At 39.2% G+C, this 21425-nt stretch overlaps 1 protein-coding gene across 2 annotated transcripts in view; it reads right to left on the bottom strand.

Annotated features, from left to right (window-relative positions):
• Positions 1 to 21425, bottom strand: part of MEIS1 (Meis homeobox 1) — a 198299-nt gene that overhangs the window by 83858 nt on the left and 93016 nt on the right. For both annotated transcript variants that reach the window (XM_040351252.1, XM_040351253.1), the window contains exon 8: positions 17459 to 17604. In XM_040351252.1, the coding sequence (XP_040207186.1) occupies positions 17459 to 17604 (146 nt within the window). The remainder of the gene's footprint in view (positions 1 to 17458; positions 17605 to 21425) is intronic.

Here is a 21425-nt window from a genome sequence, read left to right as displayed (position 1 = left end):
CACGGAAGCGACGTCATGACGTCACTTCTGGGTTTCTTGGCTGCCAATGGCGCCGGATTTAAAAAAGTACACAGTAAAGTTCATTCATTCCAAAATCAAATGTTTTTTTAAAAGTAAACAAAATCTTTCAAATGTTCTGATAATTTTACAAAGACTTTTCATTCTAAATTCTATCTATGGCCAGCTTAAGTGTTTAGGTTAAAAACGCATTATGGTTGCCCTAGGTATTAGGTTTATAATTTTTCTTGATAAATTTGTATTGGGTGATTTCTGTAATCCAAGTGATAATTTCCTCAAATCTACTTCAATGCAATAAATACAGTATACACATGCTCAGAAAGCTAATGGCACAAAAAATATATACATTTAATGAACAATAGGGCAGTTTGAGACCATTTGCATTCTATAACAACATCTGTAAAGCAATTGCTGCATTTGGACAGCTGCAAAACTTGGAATTTCAGTAGAACCACAAGTTATAACTCAGCTGTTCAAGGCATCTGTGCTTCCCAATGTCAGCTTGCTACCCATAGACCACTAATAGGCCAAGATAGTTGTAATTGTACATCTACGTAGCAATCAGACAAGTATTGTTGGAGCTGAAGTCAAGTCAGGTAGGTAGCCCAATCTCTTATGTGTTATTGGTCCCCCAGGCCTAAGCCTAAGGTAGCTTAATTTAGCATGCTGGCGCTATTTTGATTATTTAATCTAATTTCTTGTGTAGCTAAAAATATGGTCTGTTAGGGCATCTAACCTGGCTAATGCTCTTAAGATGTTTCTGATATAGGATGTGGATGGACTGCATTTGGTCTGCACAAGCCCTAAAACATTTCCCTTGCTTGTTATCATTATATTGTTATAAGAAGTAGCTATAATGCTGATAACACACACACATTATATATATATATATATATATATATATATATATATATATATATATATATATATATATATATATATATATAACAATTTCATCCAGCACTAACAGTTCAGTCTTGGGTAAAATAAAAAAATCAACAAATCTTTTGCCACTCCACTAGCAAGGAAACTCCATTAAATTCTCTAATGGTTCCACTAGAGTAATGTTAACACCTGGAGGAGTATGTGGCATTTCCACTAATGAATATAATTGTAACAATGGAAAGTAACATGGAGGAAGTGACTTAATAATCATCACTTACATTTATATTTACAACACTCACTATGAAAAAAAAACGAATATAGTCCAGTACAGGACTGGTGTGTGTTATATTTTGACCTTTTGGAAACCAGGTCTCTGCACACCTAAACATGTGAATAAAATGGGTATTTTATTCATACAAATATACTTTACTTTTTTAGGAAACCGGGTGAAATATGTAGACTGCCATGTCTCACCTTCTAAACATGCTTGCTGGGTCACTGACCAAGTATGCAGATTAGAAAGCCAAAGTAAAGTCAGATTTCTTGATGTACATACTTGTTCCAGTTCAGCAATTCATAAAGTATTTAGGACAATGGATCAGCATGCGAGCCAGGAAACTAGCATTTTATCGGAAAGAGAGATCGTTGGTAACAGCTTCTATATTTCCTTTGTACAGGTTTTCTTTAATATTGTTTTGGTGGTGTGTCTCTTTAAAATTTCTCAGTGGTTTATCTTTTTTTTTTATTTAAGGAACAAATTATACAAAATGAAAATAGCAACTGCCAACTGACACACATGGGACGCCTTCTGTTCAGAAGCTGGATAAAATAGTGATTTACTGTAATTTGTGTACACAACAAGAGCCTTGAGGATTTCAGCAATGTGATGTCAGTGAATTGTCCTCACATTGGTCCACCATCAGCACAGGAATCCATCCCTAACTGCAACCTTTGTACAAAGGATGCAGAAAGGTAATTTTGTTGCCTCGACCATAATTTCTGCAACATCATTATGGAGGTTTGGACAACATTTCAACTTTTAGGGACAGTGCTTTATAAGTGGATAATGATTACCTTTGATATTGCTTGGAGTAGTCTCCCTACAGGCAGCTGTCTGTATACAAGCTACAGCTAACATTCTCTTTAACAATAAAGAAAGCAGCTTTCTATCTTTTATTATTACAATTTTCAGATATTTTATTTGTTTTAAGAGAATATGCCTATTTAACCAGGAATAATTGTAAATGCACCAGTTCACTAACAAAGCTTTACTCTAGAAAATATGTTTTTCTTTGTTCTGGATACGGAAGAGAATGGTTAGAACTTCAAACTTTTTTTTCTTCACGTCCCATTGGGGAAGTTTTACTTCACTTCCTGCCCCATATACGCAACACACAGTAGAAGGAAATCTCTCTAAAATTAGGGGGAAACTGTTTTCGACAGCTGTCACCTGAACAGTTGCATTTATTCAAGGATTTTCCTCCATCTCTTGTTTGAGATACAACTGGAGAATTATGCGTTTTCTTCACTTGTCAGAAAGACAATTCAGAGGGTGATTTTGACAACTGGGGAAAATGTAGCAACATCTGTCAGGGGTCTAACCCTTCCTTAGGGCTCTTTCACACTGAGCGCTCATACAGGTCCGTCTGTCAGTCCGACCCGCTCCGATCCGCCAAAGTGTGACGGAGGAAAAACCTACTTTTCCTTCCATCTGACGGATCGGATGAACACGGACATACGGTCCGTGTTCATCCGATCCCCCCATAGATCGGACATTCCAAGAACAAAAACGTGGATTTTTTTCCGACGGATGGTGGCTCAAACTTGTCTTGCAAACACACGATCACACAAATGTTGACGGAAATTCCGAACGCCAAGAATGCCGTCACAAACAACACGTACGACGGCACTATTAAAGGGAAATTCAATACCAGTCGTGTTAGTAGAAGTTTGATGAGAGATGATTTGCGCTTTCAGCCCCATGCTTTTCAGTCCGCTACAGCGCGACAAATGTGCTATCTCCATTACGAGCGCTAGTTTTACCAGACCGAGCGCTTTCGTCTCGTACTTGATTCAGAGCATGCGTGGAATTTTGTGCGTCGGAATTGTCTACACACGATCGGAATTTACGAGAATGGATTTTGTTGTCGGAAAATTTGAGAACCAGCTCCCAAATTTTCGTTGTTGGAAATTCCGACAGCAAATGTCCGATGGAGCCTACACATGGTCCCATCGAACATTTGTTGTCGGAAATTTTGTGCGTGTGTACGCAGCATTAGAGTTTTAAATACAGTGGGGTTGATTTACTAAAACTGAAATGCTGCAAAATCTGGTGCAGCTGTGCATTGTAGCCAATCAGCTTCTAACTTCATCTTTTTCAATAAAACTTTGACAAAAAAACACAGAAGCTGATTGGTTTCTATGCAGAACTGCACCAGATTTTGCACTCTCCAGTTTTAATAAATCAACCCCAATGCCTTAACACCATTTATTTTGCAGCGCAGTCTACTTTGCAATAGTATCATGACTGTATTGTTTAAATCAGCCTCCAACAAAGGAATCTTGCTTCACTTGTGAAACACTGGCTTTAGGATTTACACTTCATATTTAGAATTGCTCCCAAGCAATTATGATATTTAAATATGGTCACTGAGCTAAGGAACGATGGGGATCCCATAACTAGGCTGTTGTTAACGCCTAGGGTTGTTATCTGCATTCCTGTAAGCATAATCAGTAGAAAAAAATTGCCTCCATTTTTGGCAACTTTTTCCTGGGGTTGTTTTATGATTGGTGCAAAAGTGAGACTACTGACTCAGGATAATCAGATTCCCAGTTTAATTTGAAGGGTGAAATCTGTTAAATTGATCAGTGCAACTATTAAACTCTGTTTTGCTTGTATTTTCATAAATCAGACTGGACAGTGTTAAAGCTAAACTCTAGGCCCAAATACGTTTATTTCTCAATCACCAAGTGACTCCAAAACCCCCAGATATTAAAGCGGAGCTCCAGGCTCCTTTAGAAAAAAATAAACGTCAGCAGCTACAAATACTGTAGATGCTGACTTTTAATATTAGGACGCTTACCTGTCCACAAATCCAGCGGTGTCTTCACCTGAGCCGGTTTTTCAATGGGCTCTCGAGTACTGCTGCCGCCATCTCGGCTAAGGGAACCCACAGTGAAGCCTTGCTGCTTCACAGTTGGTTCCCTACTGAGCTGCGCTTTGTGAATAGCCTGGCAGTGGGTAAAGGAGGAGGGGGTCAAAAATTTCGGCTGAGTAGGTGCGGCTTGGAAGTGGGAGCGGGTACCTTTCAAAACCAGGTACCCCCCGAAAGGTGCCAAATGTGTCAGCTGAGGGGGGAGGGGGTAAACAAGAGGAGCTTCCCCTTTTTGGTGAACTACAAGGAATAGATACACGACTAGTCTCCCTACACGAGATGAGAGAGCAGCAGTGACTAGTCTTTATTACCAGTAACTCCTGCACAAAGACAAAATGCAGGAGCTGTTTTATGCTGTATTATTGCACAGATCTGGTAGAAACACACAGTGGAGCCCAATATTCCAGCACAAATGCACATGCCTCTTTTATTTAGACAGTATTTTTTTATCCCAGGTTTTAATCACAACACACTACCACAGTTAATTATTTTCTGAGTTGCAATATTGCAGAATAATTCTTGGCCTGCACGCTGAACCAGTTCACAAGCATTAATACTTAAACGGTTCGTATGTGCCACATCTGTCATTCTGTCCCAGAGTCTATGAGGCACAACCAAGACTGTGTGAGCCTATTGATTTCCCTTGCATTTATTTTAATTTACTTAACCATTGAGAAATACATGAGAACATAAAGGGTAACTGTCCATTACCACCTTGTACGCAAGCACTGTTTTTCTTCCGATTCCAGTTAATATTTCCCAAGAAATACAATTTGTTTTCCGTGTACAAATGAATTATAAAAGGCTTCACACCTGTTCTTGCTTGCTAACTGGTGCACTGAGGTATTCTATAATGTACTTAAAGATTGAATACATATGAAGGCCTTATTACATCTGTGTGCAAAGGGTGGTAAATTAGGCCCTAATTACATTAACAGGGAGGCTGGCTTCCCAGCTTAAATTTTACATGAGCTCTCAATATAAATCCAAAGGCACTGCTGTGGTTTCTTTACGAGCGAATGATTATAGTAACTTCCTATGTGGTCACTAAATATTCTGTTTACAAATAAACTGAGAAGCTTTGAGCCAACTTGCCTGGGTAATAATCCGTTATTTTATCTCTCCCAGTTTTTTTTTTTCTCGTTTTTTTTTAACAGACCCTTGCCACACAAGTGAGGCAGCAACAATCAGGAGGCCCGGTTTCAACTAATTACTCTATCACATAATTTCACAAATTGCCTTTTCACAGGGGAGCCAAGTGCAAAACAGGCTCACAGTGGGATTTCAGACAGCAGCTTTCATTTACTACTCATTTCTTGTTAAATTAAACAAGAAAGAAGTGGAGAAAAAAAAGAAGGCTTGCAAATGAGGCGGGCAATTGTAGATCATAATCATACCGTTCAGACAAAGGACTCTGCGACACTGTGTATCTTAAAGGTTGTCTGGAATAGCCCAACTCTTGGAGGCTTTTGTGAGTAAGGTGAGAAAAACATGCACTTTCTCTGAATGTTGTTCAGACTCAAGGGCTAAAATAACCGTTGAAGTGCTTAAGTGAATTTCTTGAAAAGGAAAAAGGAAAAGAAAAAAAAATAGCTTGGTTGCTTTACTGCTAACATGCTGATGGAATATTCCAGGGTGTTCGAGAATAAATAATACCTAAGGCCAGGTCTTATGGGAGGACATCACTGGATTTTGCATCAGCCCTATACATATCTAGATGTTAAGGAATCTGGTAAGGGGTCATGCTCACAATCAAAATGTCAGTTCACCCAGACCATCTAAGCACTCCTACACCTAGTACCCCAGCATCATATTTATAACAGTGTGTAAAAGCATACCATAAAGTCCCAATGCAAAGAACTCAGGTACTGGTATGTCAGAGGTATCTCTGGGTCCAGTATTAAGAAGAAGTAGATGGAGGCACAAAATGGCTAGTACCAACAGTAGCTCATACAATAATCTTCAAACAGCAGTTTGCAGGAACCAAGGCACAGTGATGCATGTCTTTTATACAAACATCCCATCCCCCATTAAATTGTATTTGCTGTAGTTAAGCAGAATTTCCTATGCCTTTAATTATTCATAGACATGGCATTTGACTGACCCAGCCGTTTTCAGCTGATTGGGTGGCAATCTCATGTTTGTGAGCACCTACAGACTCCACCACCCACTTTTGTTCCCCTTTCCCCCTTCTTTCCCTTTTCCCACTAACTTCATTAAGATTAACCTGCAAACTTGACACTAAAGCCTAGTACACACAGGCTAAATATCGGGCGACATTGATTGGTTCAATAAAAAACCGGCTGACATTCGGCCTGTGTGTACGGCAGCCGATCCATTCTGCTATCTTCTGTTGAAGGGTCCCTAAAAGGTCTGCCGACCAGCTCCCGTCCAGAGTATTCTAGAGTGGGAGGGCTGACCCCCTGTCAGTACACAATAGCCCAGCAGAGGAGATCGCTAAACTAACATTAAATTGTTAGCACAGTGGCTCCAACCTGAGCTGCCAGTTTTGTTTGGTTCAACCCATTGGGTTGAACCAAAAAAACTAGTAGTGTGTACGAGGCTTAGGGCAGGCCATACATCAATCAGGTTGAAGAAAATAAAATTGCTTTATGATTCCCCCATCAACTAGTTCAGTGTTGATGGGGGAATCCCTCCTGTTGAGCTATAGTATTCTGACTACCGGAGGTTTCCCAGCTGTCAGAATACAGTGATCACTGCTGGTGGCTATAGCCACCAAACAGTGATTGCATGAAAAAAATCTGACAGGCTGATTGTGCTGAAGTCGATCAATGAATTGGATTCAGTATAACTAGTCAGCCTATACATGGATCGAAATTCAGATGGTTCAGCAGTTCAGCACTTTCCGGCATTTCCGCTCTCTACAGAGTGGCAATCAAACAGATAGGCCTCAAATAAGCATTATTTATAGGGATTTAAATAAGCTGGTACAATTTCTCTTTTTGCATAATGTACATTTCTATTTAGGGGTCCATTTATAAACTTTTAAAAACAAGATTTAAGAAGATTTCACTGAGGATTCACACATTTTCCTAACTGAATACAATTAGACAAATTAGTGAATCTTTGGTTAAAGTTGTGTGAACACATTTATACAAAGAACACAAACTGCTACAACACACCTGTAATGAATTTGACTTGGCAATGCCCAAAACCATTGTAGATATGAACATGTTATGTAATGTTATGTTATGTAAAAGACAGATAAACAGTTTTGTGCATAATTCTTTTTGCTCTAAGGAATCTATGTTGGAATTAGTAAATGACCCTTATCTGCTGGTAACTGAGATTGCCTGAGGCTAACAAACATTTAAACTTTTGTATTGCAAGATATAAAAAATGAATCAGCTTAAACTGTTATAAAACTGATGCTCATAAAACGTTATATCAGATTGCTTTAACACATTTTAAACTCTGGCCCTTGCTTTATTCCTGGACTAAATGGCACAAACTTCAGTGTGAGAAGAATGTTAGTCCAAATGTGTTTGTAATTACACAAAGCCTTATGGTATTATCATGATGTTGTTCCTGTTTAGCTAGATTGATTTTAACAGTGATTTGTGAACTGCATTCTATATTTAGAAATGGGGAGTTTTCCTGCTGGTCATATATCTATCTATCTATCTATCTATATTATTAGTCGGCCAGCATTATCATATGCTGTCTGGAAATATCTAAAGGCGACACCGTATAATGCTTAATGATTTGACAAAACTATTTAACTATTAAAAATAACTATTTAAAGTGGAGTTCCAACCACAATTAGCATTTTTTAAATGTATGTCCGTTCATCCTGCGTTTTTATAATATAAATCTGGTCACTTACTATTTTACAATCCGCCGCCGATCTGCATAGATATTCAAAAAAGATAGTTTATAAATTTATGGCTACACCGTTGTCATTTTGCTTGTGGGCATTGTGAAGCCTACAGACACTTAGGGCCAGATTCACGAAAATGTGCGGCCGTGTAACGTAACCCGTTTACGTTACACCGCCGCAAGTTTTCAGTGTAAGTGCCTGATCCTCAAAGCACTTACCTGGAAACTTGCGGCGGTGTAACGTAAAGTCGTCCGGCGCAAGTACGCCCAATTCAAATGGGGCGGGTACCATTTAAATTAGGCGTGCTCCCGCGCCGGACGTTCTGTGCATGCTCCGTTCGCAATTTTCCAGACGTGCTTTGCGCAAACTTACGGCGGCCCGACGTGTTTGTGACTCGCGACGTGCGTAACGTACTTATGCCGGGAAAAATTAAAAGTCAAAAGCGACGCGGGAACGACGGGCATACTTTAACATGGTGGAGTAATTTTACACCATGTTAAAGCACACCTAACTTTGCGACGGGAAAAAAAAACTTGCGCCGACGTAACGACGGGAAAAACCTTTGTGGATCGCAGTAACTGCTAATTTGCATACCCGACGCTGGAATACGACGCAAACTCCCCCCAGCGGCGGCCGAAGTATTGCATCCTAAGATCCGACAGTGTAAGTCAATTACACCTGTTGGATCTCAGGCCCCGTACTCACGACCAAACATGTCTGCTGAAACTGGTCGGCAGACCAATTTCAGCAGACATGTTCCGTCGTGTGTACAGCCGCGCGGACAGGATTCCAGCAAACAATTGTCTGACAGACCGTTTCTGAGCAGACAACTGTTTCCCGGACTTGCTTTAAAACAGTCCGCTGGAAACCTGTCCGCCCGGACATGTACGGTCGTCTGTACAGACCTACCGTACATGTCCTGCCGCCCGCATCCCTCGCATGCGTCGAATGACTTCGACGCATGCGTGGAAGCATTTTCAAGGCAGGCCGCCCACGCCGGCGCGTCATTGTCGCGGCGACACCGCGTCATCGACGCGTCGACACCGCGGACACGCCCCGCGTATTGTTTACGCGCGGTCTTCTGTTCGATGGTGTGTATAGCCATCGAACAGAAGTCCCCGGGCAGTCCCCGGCCAGACATGTCCGATGGAAACGGTCTGCAGACCGTTTTCATCGGACATGTCCTGCCGTGAGTACTCGGCCTTAGGGCTATCTATGCGGAACTGATTCTATGATTTAGCTGCATAGATACGACAGGAGATACAACGGTGTATCAGGAGATACGCCGTCGTATCTCCTCTGTGAATCTGGCCCTTACTTCCTGGAAGTCTTGGATGGGGAGTGATAATTGGACAGCACACTGCATCCTGGGAAATGATGACACAAAAAAAAGATTTCTTCATACATTTAGTCCAAAATGTATTCTGCTACATGTCTTTGGTAAACAATTAAAACAAAATCTATATTGATTGGTTGGCGTAAAAGTTAAAGCATCTACAAACGACTATAATTTTATTTTATACTAGTAATGGTGGTTATCAGCGACTTACAGTGGAACTGTGATAGTGTGGCGGCCAAACTCACACTGGGTAGGAACTGAGTAACTGACACTGACATCACCAGTGACACTAATACATGATCAGTAAATAATGCTATACACTGTCACTGTACTAATGACACTGGAGGAGGTTTTAACATCTAGGGGCAACTGTATTCCTAATAATGTGTAATGTGTGTAATGTGTGCTTCTTTTACTAATAGATGTAGCTGCGTTTTCCAAAACACAACCACATCGCTGCTCCATGTACAGAGCCTTGTGTTTTTGTAAACCCAGGGCTCTGTACTGTGATTCTCTAAGCCAATCAGCAGGTCTCGGCCAAAAATCATTGGCCTGGACCTGCATACTGAATTGTGCTGTAGCAAATGACACTGGCTGAGGAGGTTTTAACATCTAGGGGCAACTGTATTCCTAATAATGTGTAATGTGTGCTTCTTTTACTAATAGATGTAGCTGCGTTTACCAAAACACAGCCACATCACTGCTCCATGTACAGAGCCTTGTGTTTTTGTAAACACAAGGCTCTGTACTGTGACTCTCTAAGCCAATCAGCAGGTCTCAGCCAAAAATCATTGCCTGGACCTGCTTACTGAATTGTGCTGTAGCAAATGACACCATGGATGGGCGGGTGTACGTGTGAGCCCCCTACCTAGAAATTCTGGATCAGGTACATGTATGGAATCCAGAGCAGCAGGGTCACCCTGCTGCAGTAAAAACGCGGTGTGTGGTTGGCTAGTGGTTAATATATTTTAGAAAAAAAATGATATCACTCAGCTGCAATATAACTGCAGACCATAGGCTATGCATTAACTACATATTACAAAAAAATGAGTAATTACAATTGGATTAGTCTATGGCCTAAGTCCAAGCACCGGTTGAAGCACAGGTGTCCTAATATTTTGCAGATTTGGCAACTCAAATAAATGGACAAAACTGACCAATATGGACCTTTCACACCCAAGCCAATATTTCGGGTTGATAAGTATGGTCAATGTTGGGGCTACAAAAGTAGTCATAACAGTATAGTCATAGCTTTCATACACAGACCATATTGGAAATTGTATAAAACTTTAGCTATTGAATAATCAAATGTATGTCCCACAGCCATGGAAATGAAAATCAACAATAATGTGAGAGAACATGGCATATGCATGAATTGATACTTCAGAGAACCAAGACCTACAGCATCATAATGGATTTGATGTTGTGGCTCTTGGCTCTTGGTTCAGTGAAGAACCAACTTCCCCCATGAAGAGAGACTGAACCTCTCCTGGAGCAAACAATCAGAAACATCTTTAGTAGAACTCCCTATGCTGTGCTTGTGTATTCAAACTATTTAAAAAAAATAAAGGTCAACTAAATAAATCTGCACAAATTGTAGAGAAATTCTTTCACACCCCCCAATAAACTTTAATATTGGTTAAATTGGTTTTAATAATGGTATTTTTACTCACCTTTATCAGACAATATTTGAGCCTGATGATAGATGCTTTCTATATAAATATGAATTTGTTTTTCTGAATGTGTGGAAATGATTATACAGACTGAATGCTAAAGGGGAATGTCAGCCAAGGAGCCTAACAATGTAAATATATGAAAAGTCTATAATATTCTCAGGTCCCTGCAACAGTTTAAAGTGTACATGAAAGCTTTAGTTACTATGGCGAGTCACCGCAGAATGCGTCTGTACTGGGAACCATTTCTCCTGAAATAATCTGCAGAAAATTATCAAAGGGTTTCCTTATGGCTTTGGAAAAAGGATCCTGAAAATAATAAAACATAATGTGGCATGACATGAAAGTGCCCCGATTTGCATTTTGCATGGTTTTATCATACTAAGTTGAAAATCAGGTAGTGTCAATTAAGGGCTCTGCATAATGTATAGTTATTTGAAACTCTCCCCTGATCGACTAACTAATAGTGACAAATGGGGAGAGAATTTCATGGCAGTTAGTGCTTCTAAGAAGACCTGAAGTTAACCTCTCAGGGCATTAACTAGCAGGAAATGAGCAACCTGAAGGTCGCTATTGCGATCAGAACATTTTCAGAGGGATTTTAAAGAATTATTCTGTGCTTACAGTAGACTTCACATTTCTCTTTTCTTAAACCATTTACAAATTAATTTGTAAATGTTTAAAAAAAACTATGGTAACAGTCTTGCTGGGATGGATAAATCCCAGGGATTCCCAGGGAAAAGGAAGCTCTTGGTAGGGATCACAGTCAGTTTGGCTGAGCTTCCCCATTAGCAGAAATCATGCGGCCTTATGTGGAGGCCATCAGACTGTTGGACATGTGAGCCACACTTTATCCAGTAAAGGTATTTTATTATTTTTCTTTAGGAAGACCATTAAGCTTTATGTAACATTTGAGTATAACGTTTTTGCACAGGCCCTTGTTACAATCTAACTTATCTTGTTTTAATACTGTGGTAAAATGAGTAAATCTTGCCTAGACTAGTTACAAAATAAATGATCTGAGTGCACATGTAATGCATTTACTTTTTGATAGAACACAAAGTGCTCATGGCATTGGTCATAGCACTCTACAATGCACTTGTGCCTAGTACAGGACGGTACAAGAATTTAACTACACATGTGATTGTATAATGCAGTTGAAATTATAGGGGGGGGGGGGTGTAGCAGAAGGCTACTAATAGCAGTCACAATACTTTCTTTAGCTTTAAAAATAGTTTAGCTCTCCTACTTCTCTGTTGTAATTGGTGCATTGGTTATTCAAAAAAAAAGGAAAGAGCAAGCTACCTATGGTATTATATATTGTTTTTTATTAATGCATTGTACTTACTGGTATAACGATATAACAGGGCTAGTAACAAAAGGTGTTTGCACTAAATGTCTCCATTGCTTATGCCTAGGCAGCACAAAATCTGGATGTAGCTTAACAGACACAGATTGATACCAAATTAGTACCAAATCAGTACTAATCTGTTAATAACAATGAAAACATCTCCTGTGGCAAACCAATGTACAATGATCATCTCTGCCAATGCAAGTGGTCAAATTACTAACAATCCTATTGTCCCTCTAAACATCCATGGGTATGGTCAAATGCTAAGATTAAACAGCTTGATCTGCTCATTGAGAAACTATGTTTTCAGGATATTTTACTCAAATTAAAACTACTGTAAACATTGTAGAAGTAGGAAGAGAGCCTTTCCACTGCACACCTCACCCGGCCCGGGTAGTAAGCAGGTAAAATAAGCCTTAGCTCGATTCATCCAAGCCATTCCCCCAACTTGTCCCCAAGGCTCAATCATAGACTAACCTTTCCCCAGCCTGCACCCTCACTAGTTAGCAGCATCTAATTCATCAGACCTTGTTAGCCTGAGCATTTACAGTAAACTCTGCTACAAAATCAAGAAAAGTGCATCAAAAGGCACTAATGATAACTGAACAAATACCTAAGTCCAGTTTAACAGCAGCCACATCTCTCTAAACATATTCTATTCATAGGTATAGCTCCAACAACATCGCTTTACAGACCATTTATAGTCAGTTTCCCTGAGGTAGCTTATTACCTAATGTCTCTGCTATTGTCAGGGACACAGAGTAGTGCTGGTTGGGGAGATGAAACCCATACAAACTAGAGAACATATATAAGTGCCTCAAAAATAAAAAATCATGGGAACTGAACCATGGGCTCTGTTAGGATCAATGTCCAGGCTTCCATGGTCAAATACAATGCGTTTTTAATATGTGTTTGAGATGCTTCTGCTGATTTAGAATTTATTACAAGTGCATTCAACCTGCAGTTGACCTCCTTCTGACTTGCATTTCACCCACTTTAAGCTGCTTTGCATTTCCATAGACTTGTATGTGAGGAGAAGCAGTCCTGAAGTGAACAAAAGCCAGTCAACGCAGGTCCTTACAATGCAAAAGGCTTACTAACAGTGCAGGTTTTCCCCACTACCCTAGAGGGGCACAGTTGTATTCATTTGGAAAAACTTAATTAACTCACATGTAAGCCCTTGGCCACACCAAATCCGACTTTGAAAGTGTGCGACTTCAGTTGAAATCGTATGATTTCAAAGCCGCATGTCAGCGTGACTTCAGGTGCAACTTGGCTGATATCTGTGTGATTTCATGCACAGATATCTATGCAAGTCGCACCTGAAATCGGTGCGGCACCGCAAAGTTGGCATTATGCCGGTTTGACCGGTTCCATTGCAGACAATATTGTGCGACTTGTCATGCAATTTGGACCTGTCAATTCACATGACAGGTTGCACCAGTGTGACCGGAGGCTAAATGTGTAAAGAGAGTGGACATACATGCACTGTTAAAGAATCTTGAGGTCTAGAACTGGAAACCACCGGACTGACCTGATTATATTCAATTTCAGGATGATTTCCTTCTCCAGGCAAATGAAATGTCTGAATATTTCATAGTATAGTTTCCAACATGGGAAAAACTATACTATTCAACTATCTTTAGCAATGTTCAAATTATGATATCACTAATCCTGAGCAATGAACAGACAACATAAATGATGAGTATTATCCAGGCAACCCCTATGTATGGGATGCAGTGACATGAAACGCTAGTCTGTTTGCATATAACTCCTATAATTATCACAATATGCAATTACTAAGTTAGATTTTGTCGAAGTTAACAAACAGAAAGATTAGAAAAGATACATATACAAATGTATATACTTCATTTGTATACTTCAGCAATTTAAAGCACAGAGACTACGATCTACGTGTGAATACCTGTACATAGAATGAACCAGTAAAAATAGAATGAACCACTCCGAACCTATTCAGACAATGAACTAAGCTTTACTAGCCTCTGGAGAGCACACAGGAAGAAATTATTACACATTGTTGATTTCCTTTGGATGTAGGAAATGAGCGACATAACTCTCACTATGAACTTAAGTAAACATTTATCTAGTGATAGTAATGCAAATAAGTGTAGGGATTTTTATTACATGTGTTTAACTTCAGATTTATTATTATCATACAGCAAATTTTATCATGGATCTTTATCTGTCTAGGAGATGCATTACAAAGCAAACAGTGCCTAGATTTGTTCATCTAATAATGGATGCCATTCAAGCTTTCAGGAATAGAATATTTTCTTTATAAGTAAGTTGTATCTTACAATGTTCATTCCATTTCCAAGTTTTACCAATATACTGCATAAATCACTGATGTCACTGGTCCCCTGTGTACTAAATGCTGATGTCACACGCTGATGCGATTGAATGTTGGTTGTCTCTGGTATGGATGTAATTAGATGATGGCACTGTGCATTAATTATATGACACTAAACTGAATACATTAGTTTAAATCCTAGTTCTCTTTTAAAGTTTTAGACATAGAATACACAGAGGCCCATGCAAAAACATTCTGGGCCACCACCAATGTTTATCAATGTTGCCCTGATAATGTTCATGACTTTTTATCTTGATTCCAACTGGAGAGACTTGCAAGACACCGAAAATATATTACTTTGTCTACAAATTTTGTCTCTGTTTTTGTTACATTCTACAATTCACTAACTCATTTACTCCAGTTGCACCTTCGGAGTCATCACCACTTACATTACTACCTTTAATCTTACCCTTAACCAAGAGATCTAATTTATGTCGACATCCCTTAGACAGATAAGTATCCTTTTTGGGTTTTATCTTACATTTTCTATACATGAAAAAAAAAATGTGTTCATGCACTTAAAACAGAACTTCACCCAAAAAAGGAAGTTCTGCTGTTCCTTCCCTGACATATTTTAAATGTATTTTTTGCGAGGGAGTGGGTACCAAGTTTTGACTGGTATCCGACCCATCTTCCACTTGGATTGCTTGGATGGCCTAGCAGGACCTTCTGGGACATGTCACGGGTCTCAGAAGGCTGTGGGACCATTCACATTGCGGCTCAACATGTGAAGTGCGAAGCCGACTGTGAAGCCGCAAGAAGTCACAGCCGGCTTCTCACAGTTAACATGCTGCCACCGGGGACCTGAAAACATGCCACTGGTGAGGACAGAGCTGGATCTCTGAACAGTTGACTGCCTATTTTTATTAATTGTCAGCAGTTACAGTTTTTGTAGCTGCTGACTTTTCATTTTTGGAAAGCTGGCTGAAGCTCCTTTTTAAAGCCCCCGCCCCGCTGAGGAAGTTGATATAACGTAACGCGTCCGGTGGTTTAGGAGCCTGAAACATCACGTCGCTCATCTGCTGTTCATTCCTAAAGATTGTTACTTCATGCCGTTTTTTGTCTGGCCAAATGTGAGTAGCCTGACTTTTGCTTCTTTTAAAGAATAAATCCACACATTGCAACAGTGAGCACTTAGTCTGTGATTATCTCTTTACATGCACCTGTCCTTTGCGGTTTGGTTGTCTTATGAGGATCTAATACATCAGCCTGGTTCCTGTTCATGACCTGCCTATTTGATTTGCTTTATTGACCATCTGTTAACTCAGTGGTCCATATATGAAGGTGAGAGTAGCCATCTACAACGGTGGAGGGATCACTTCAAAATTTTGGTGGATTGTCACGTGGTGGAGATTTATTTTCGTTTAATTCACTCATCTTCTGACACTTATGGACTTTTGGACTGTTTGTTTGAATTGTATTTAATTTTTAATATTTTTTTTTTTTTTCCATTTTTTCTGCATATTCATATTCACACTTATGGTATTGGTGTTTGAGTATACCAGTATCATTTATATATTTGAGTTTTGCGCTGCACTTTTTCTATTTTATTTTTTAAAGAATATGTCAACCCAGAATTTCATATTCAGGATATGTGCCTGCTGTGACTTCTCTTTGTATTGCTTTCTTTGTGTGAAATCCCTGGTGTTTCTGGCAATGCCTCTGCTTTCCTATTAAAAACTGACCATACTAGGCAGGAGAGCACAGAGAGAACTCTGCTCTACTCCACTGATCATTCTTGTGCTAACATGCCTGCCCCCCCTCCCTCATCCCATTGCCAGCCATTCCCTAGCTCTCTAAGATCCTTATGCAGCTGAAAACATAGGTTATGTGATTACGTATAGAAAAGGGGGACAAAGGGTATTTATAATGCTTTTTATATGTATACACAAATGTTTCACTCTCCATTTCTTTTTTAAGCTGATTGGGTTGTTTTACAAGGTGAGGGTTTATATACTTTATCTTAAACAGTTTTACTAGTTTCTGTTGCAACTCTAGTAATCTACAGTGCTATTGTCTTGCTTATGTTAGTCGAACTACATTGTTTTGCCTAATTGTGGTAGAGTGACCCTTATTGTTTTGTGAGACATGACGTGGGGGCATGGTGTACTTTTTATGCAGGGCAGCATGGATGAGGGGATAAACTAGGACTCCTGGAGAAAGCATGTTATCAGGGGCTTATTGGTAAGGATGAATATGCAGTTAGAACACCACCTCAAACAATCTCAGAATTTTGGTGTGTTTTGGTATACTGTTCATAATTTGGAGCCATAGCTCCTGTCCTCATATATCTCAAGAAAGCCTAAGCTTAATAGCCCCCTTGGCATGAATTGTGACATTCTGTGCTGTAATTGAAAAAGCGTACACGATGTAGAGATCGGCCCACTGCTCTGGGACTGGGAACATGATATAATGGGAAGCATAAATAGAAATGCTAAAAAGCTGGTTACCTGTCAGTCATGGCAACCACCATCTGCTGAAGTCCATGTTATAAGGGAAGGAAGTACAGAAGGAAGTACAGAAGTACAGGAAAGGTCTTCCTCCCCATGTGCCATACTTAGCAGGTATGGTAGGGGAGAACATATATATATACTGTATATGTGCAGTGTAAGTATCCCTTCCAATTATGAACTACACCACTGAAGAATATATTTTATAAATACAGCCACCAGCATGCTGTTTTTTTTTAAATGCCCACAGTAAAAAGAATGCCCATCTATCATCAGGTGTATTCTTGATCAATGATTCCTTTATAATGCATCGGACTAGCTTGTACAGCACAATACATATACTGATAAGTAAACAGCAGTGAATGAGTGACTTACCGTTAGGTGTTGGAAAAGCCACGCCCTCATGATGTTTGTGGCCACTTTGGGAAAGATACCTCGCTTTTTATGACGTTTTTTGTCTTTGTCTGGGTCATCATCATCCCCCGTACTCGGTGAGGCTACACTATTGTCCAACCCATCACCTGTAAAAAATTAGAAATGTGAAAATGAGTCAGTTTCAGGAGTATTGCAACTTCAAATCCTCTACCTCTAAAAATAAAACATTTAACCTGAATTGCACAGATGCTACTATAATTTGTGTGTGGAACACATGTGGAGCTTCTAGGTGAAGATCTCAGTAGGCTGCTATCATACTTGAAAAACATTTTTTATCTCTTAATTTCTCTGAAAACACCACAAGATGAGTTTAATTACATAATTCATTTTATAAAACACTGACCAAAACATAATGCTGTAATTATCATTTGGAATATTTCCATTATATAGTGTGACAAACATTGGCAGCACTGCAAATGAAAATGGAAACAGGAACATGATGCAAAATCAAATGAAAGAAGACTTCCCTCTTTTCTAACAATATCAAATAGAAAAGAAAAAAAAAGAATTCAATGGCACATGCAATACGGTGATGAACTCGCTCTGAGATTTTTATTTGGTGTGGTTAATACATGGTGGCAACGTTTCAAGAATGGTTTGATGAAGAAGGTTGTGCTCCTCTGAAACATTGCCACCAAGTATTATCCACACCCAATAAAAATCTCAAGAGTGAGTTCATCACTATAAAACATGAGCCATTGACTTCATTTTACTTCTATGAATTAAGGATAGCCATGGAGTTGGAGATCTCTTACAGTGAATGACAGCTGGTATAAAAGTTCACTTTTCTTACAAGAATCAGGGTACGCCTGCACCCTACACAAGGTTTTCCCCAACTCACATGGTGAATGGTTAAATCTCTTTTCCCCATAAAAAAGGGAATGAACATTGCTCACAAAGAAAGTATGAAACATATTAGAATGCTGTGCATGCAATAAAATTGCTGTTAACCCATACAAGGTCCAAGTTATTAAAACCAATCTTTATGTGAATCTCTTTCATTTATTGGGCTATGTATAGACAGCCTCAGACATGATCTAAATATACCGTAGGCCGCACATGATCAGATGGTTCCAGTGTTAGTGAGCAAAACATCATAGAATAGATTGTCATATAAATGTATGCACATCTTGCATAATTTATTAAATAATAACAAAATAAACTATGTGCCGAAACACAATGTAAATCTACAATTAATCCATAGAATGAATTCCCACTTTGTTTTATCAAAATTGCTCTGTCAAAAAACAAATGCTTGGATTCAGTACACAGCAAAACAAACACCCAATCACCACACAGGAACTCATGCCCATCCAAAACCTATTAAAATATTAAATACATTGGAGAAATTTGAGAACACCAATGCCAAACAGCTTTTGCTATGTACTGATGTTGCTGCTCAGATTTTCATATAGACCTAATTAATTTGCATCATGTGTCTAATCTTTATAGTATGCAATGTAAAAAACATTTGCAACATTTTACATCTACGATAAAAAAAATTGGATTAAGGGCCCTCCAATAAAAATGTATGGATTAAGGGCCATCCAATAAAAATGTATGGATTAAGGGCCATACAATAAAAATGTATGGATTAAGGGCCATCCAATAAAAATTTATGGATTAAGGGCCATCCAATAAAAATGTATGGATTAAGGGCCATACAATAAAAATGTATGGATTAAGGACCACCAACATGGATATGCATTATGCTCTGTATAACGTACATGCTGGCGCACATTGAGGTTTATTTACAAAAGACAAATCCACTTTGCACTACAAGTGCACTGCAAGTACACTTGAAAGTGCGATCACTGTAGATCTGAGGGGAAGCTCTGCTGATTTTATCATCCAATCATGTGTAAGCTAAAATGCTGTTTTTTTATTTTCCTTGCATGTCCCCCTCAGATCTACAGTGACTGCACTTCCAAGTACACTTGCAGTGCACTTGTAATGCAAAGTGGATTTGCTTTTCGCAAATAACCCCCTATGTGCTTAAATAGGAGCTCCAGTCTGAAAAAAAAAATATTTAAAGTTAGCAGCTACAAATACTGTAGCTGATGACTTTTAATATAAGGACACTTACCTGTCCAGGGATTCATCAATCGGCTTTGTGTGCAGGAGCCGGCATTGAAGTTAAGGGAAATCGGCTTACAGCGTATGCACAAGTCTGTGCTTTCTGAATAGTCCCACTGTATTATGAGACCTGTGTGTGTCCCAGAAGGCAGAGGGGGTAGAAAGGAGGGGCCGCAAATGCTTGTAGATCTCTTACCCAGCAGTGGGAGCAAATATACCTGTCAAAACCAGGTACTCGCTTATCCCTCCCCTCAAAAAGTGCCAAATGTGGAAGTGGAGAGGGAAGGGTGCGAACAAGTGGGGTTCCACTTTTGGGTGGAGCGCCACTTTAAGAATTCAAAGCTGCCATGTCAAAAAGATATGGAGGAGTACATTATATTTCTGGCATACCAACAGCTATTTTTAAAGGGATAAAACCTGGGAAAATGTGCATCTATTCCAGATCTGTTTGGTTTGTTTTTTTATAATTTTGCCTTAGCATTAACTTACAGTGGTTGAAACCAATTACATATATCAACTGAATTCACAAGCCTCAGGTGATACACAGTGATGAAACTACTGTAATTTTACCTGTAGCCCTCTCTCTAAAGCTGTTCAAAGTACAGAATTTACACAGCCTTTCTCAGCTCCAGTAGGCAGAGGGCCAGGATCTGATGTCATATGCTGCACAGCATAGCGCAGTGAGCCGAGTGTAATCTGAGACTGGAGTGGATGGAAAGGACACTCCTATCCCACACAGTTTCTATAGAAACATGCACAGCTGAGCCTGTCAATCCCCTGTTGCATGCTGGGGGGAGGGGGGCAAAGCCATGTCCCAGTATTGCATGGTGTCAGCATAGGTTGTTAGAAGTGACTTATGCAGATAGCCAAGAATGACAGAAATCACACAAGGTGCATGGGTTGAGGCAAGTACACCATATAAGGATATGCTTTGTTCATTTTTCATTTGAGGGGTTTACAACCACTTTAAATGTTACTAGTATGCTTCTCTAGTTGGTAACAATTGTAATGTACTGTGTGCCCTCATAAAATGCAAATCTTCAGGAGGGGATACAGGATTTATGGATACATTACATAAAGACACAAATGACATACATGTAATAATGGGTTCTCAAAGCAATCTATATAAAGTTTTTTTGTTTTCTTTTTTTAAGCCACAGAAAGTTATAGAAACTAAAAGTGTTTATGCAGTATGCATTCATCATCTAATATTTACTTTAGGCAAATACTTAACAAAAAAAGAAAAATAGGTTGAAGTTCCTATAAGATCTAAGAAGAACAATGTGGTTGGACGCTCTGGTAGTTTAGTGAAACCATAACAATGACATTCATAAAGTGACTAGTTTCTCCAACCTGAGCTGTTTGTGTTGGACTTTTCCTATTCTGTCCTCTAAAACCATGAAAATCTAAAACTGCATCAGAGAGGCAAAGAGCCGTAGAAGCAAATCATCTGCATTTAACATTTCAATGAGCCAATCTACTTTATATGCTAAGAGGAGCTATTTGAAAAGAAACACACATTTGTTGATTAAACACCAAAATATATTTTTTTGTTTAATTTACTTTCTTCATTTTTTTTCTACCTGAAATCCTACAGTGTACGTTTCAAAATCCAACACAGTTTCAGAAACAGAATGTATAAATTCCACACTTTAAATATAGTAATAATAAAAAGGGCAATTGATTATTTATGAAAATATCCACTACCAACTGAAAGCGATGACTTTTTATTAAGCTTTGTGCATCAATAGATAATCAAGGCCTTAAAACAGCCTGAGCTTCCCATTACCTCAGGCAAAAGAATTCCTGAAAGCATGCCTTAAGGGCACCT

The sequence above is a fragment of the Rana temporaria genome, chromosome 4 (assembly GCF_905171775.1).
Source record: "Rana temporaria chromosome 4, aRanTem1.1, whole genome shotgun sequence".
NCBI lineage: Eukaryota > Metazoa > Chordata > Amphibia > Anura > Ranidae > Rana > Rana temporaria.
Note: the sequence above shows the minus strand (reverse complement) of the source record. Positions and strands in the feature narration are given on the sequence as shown.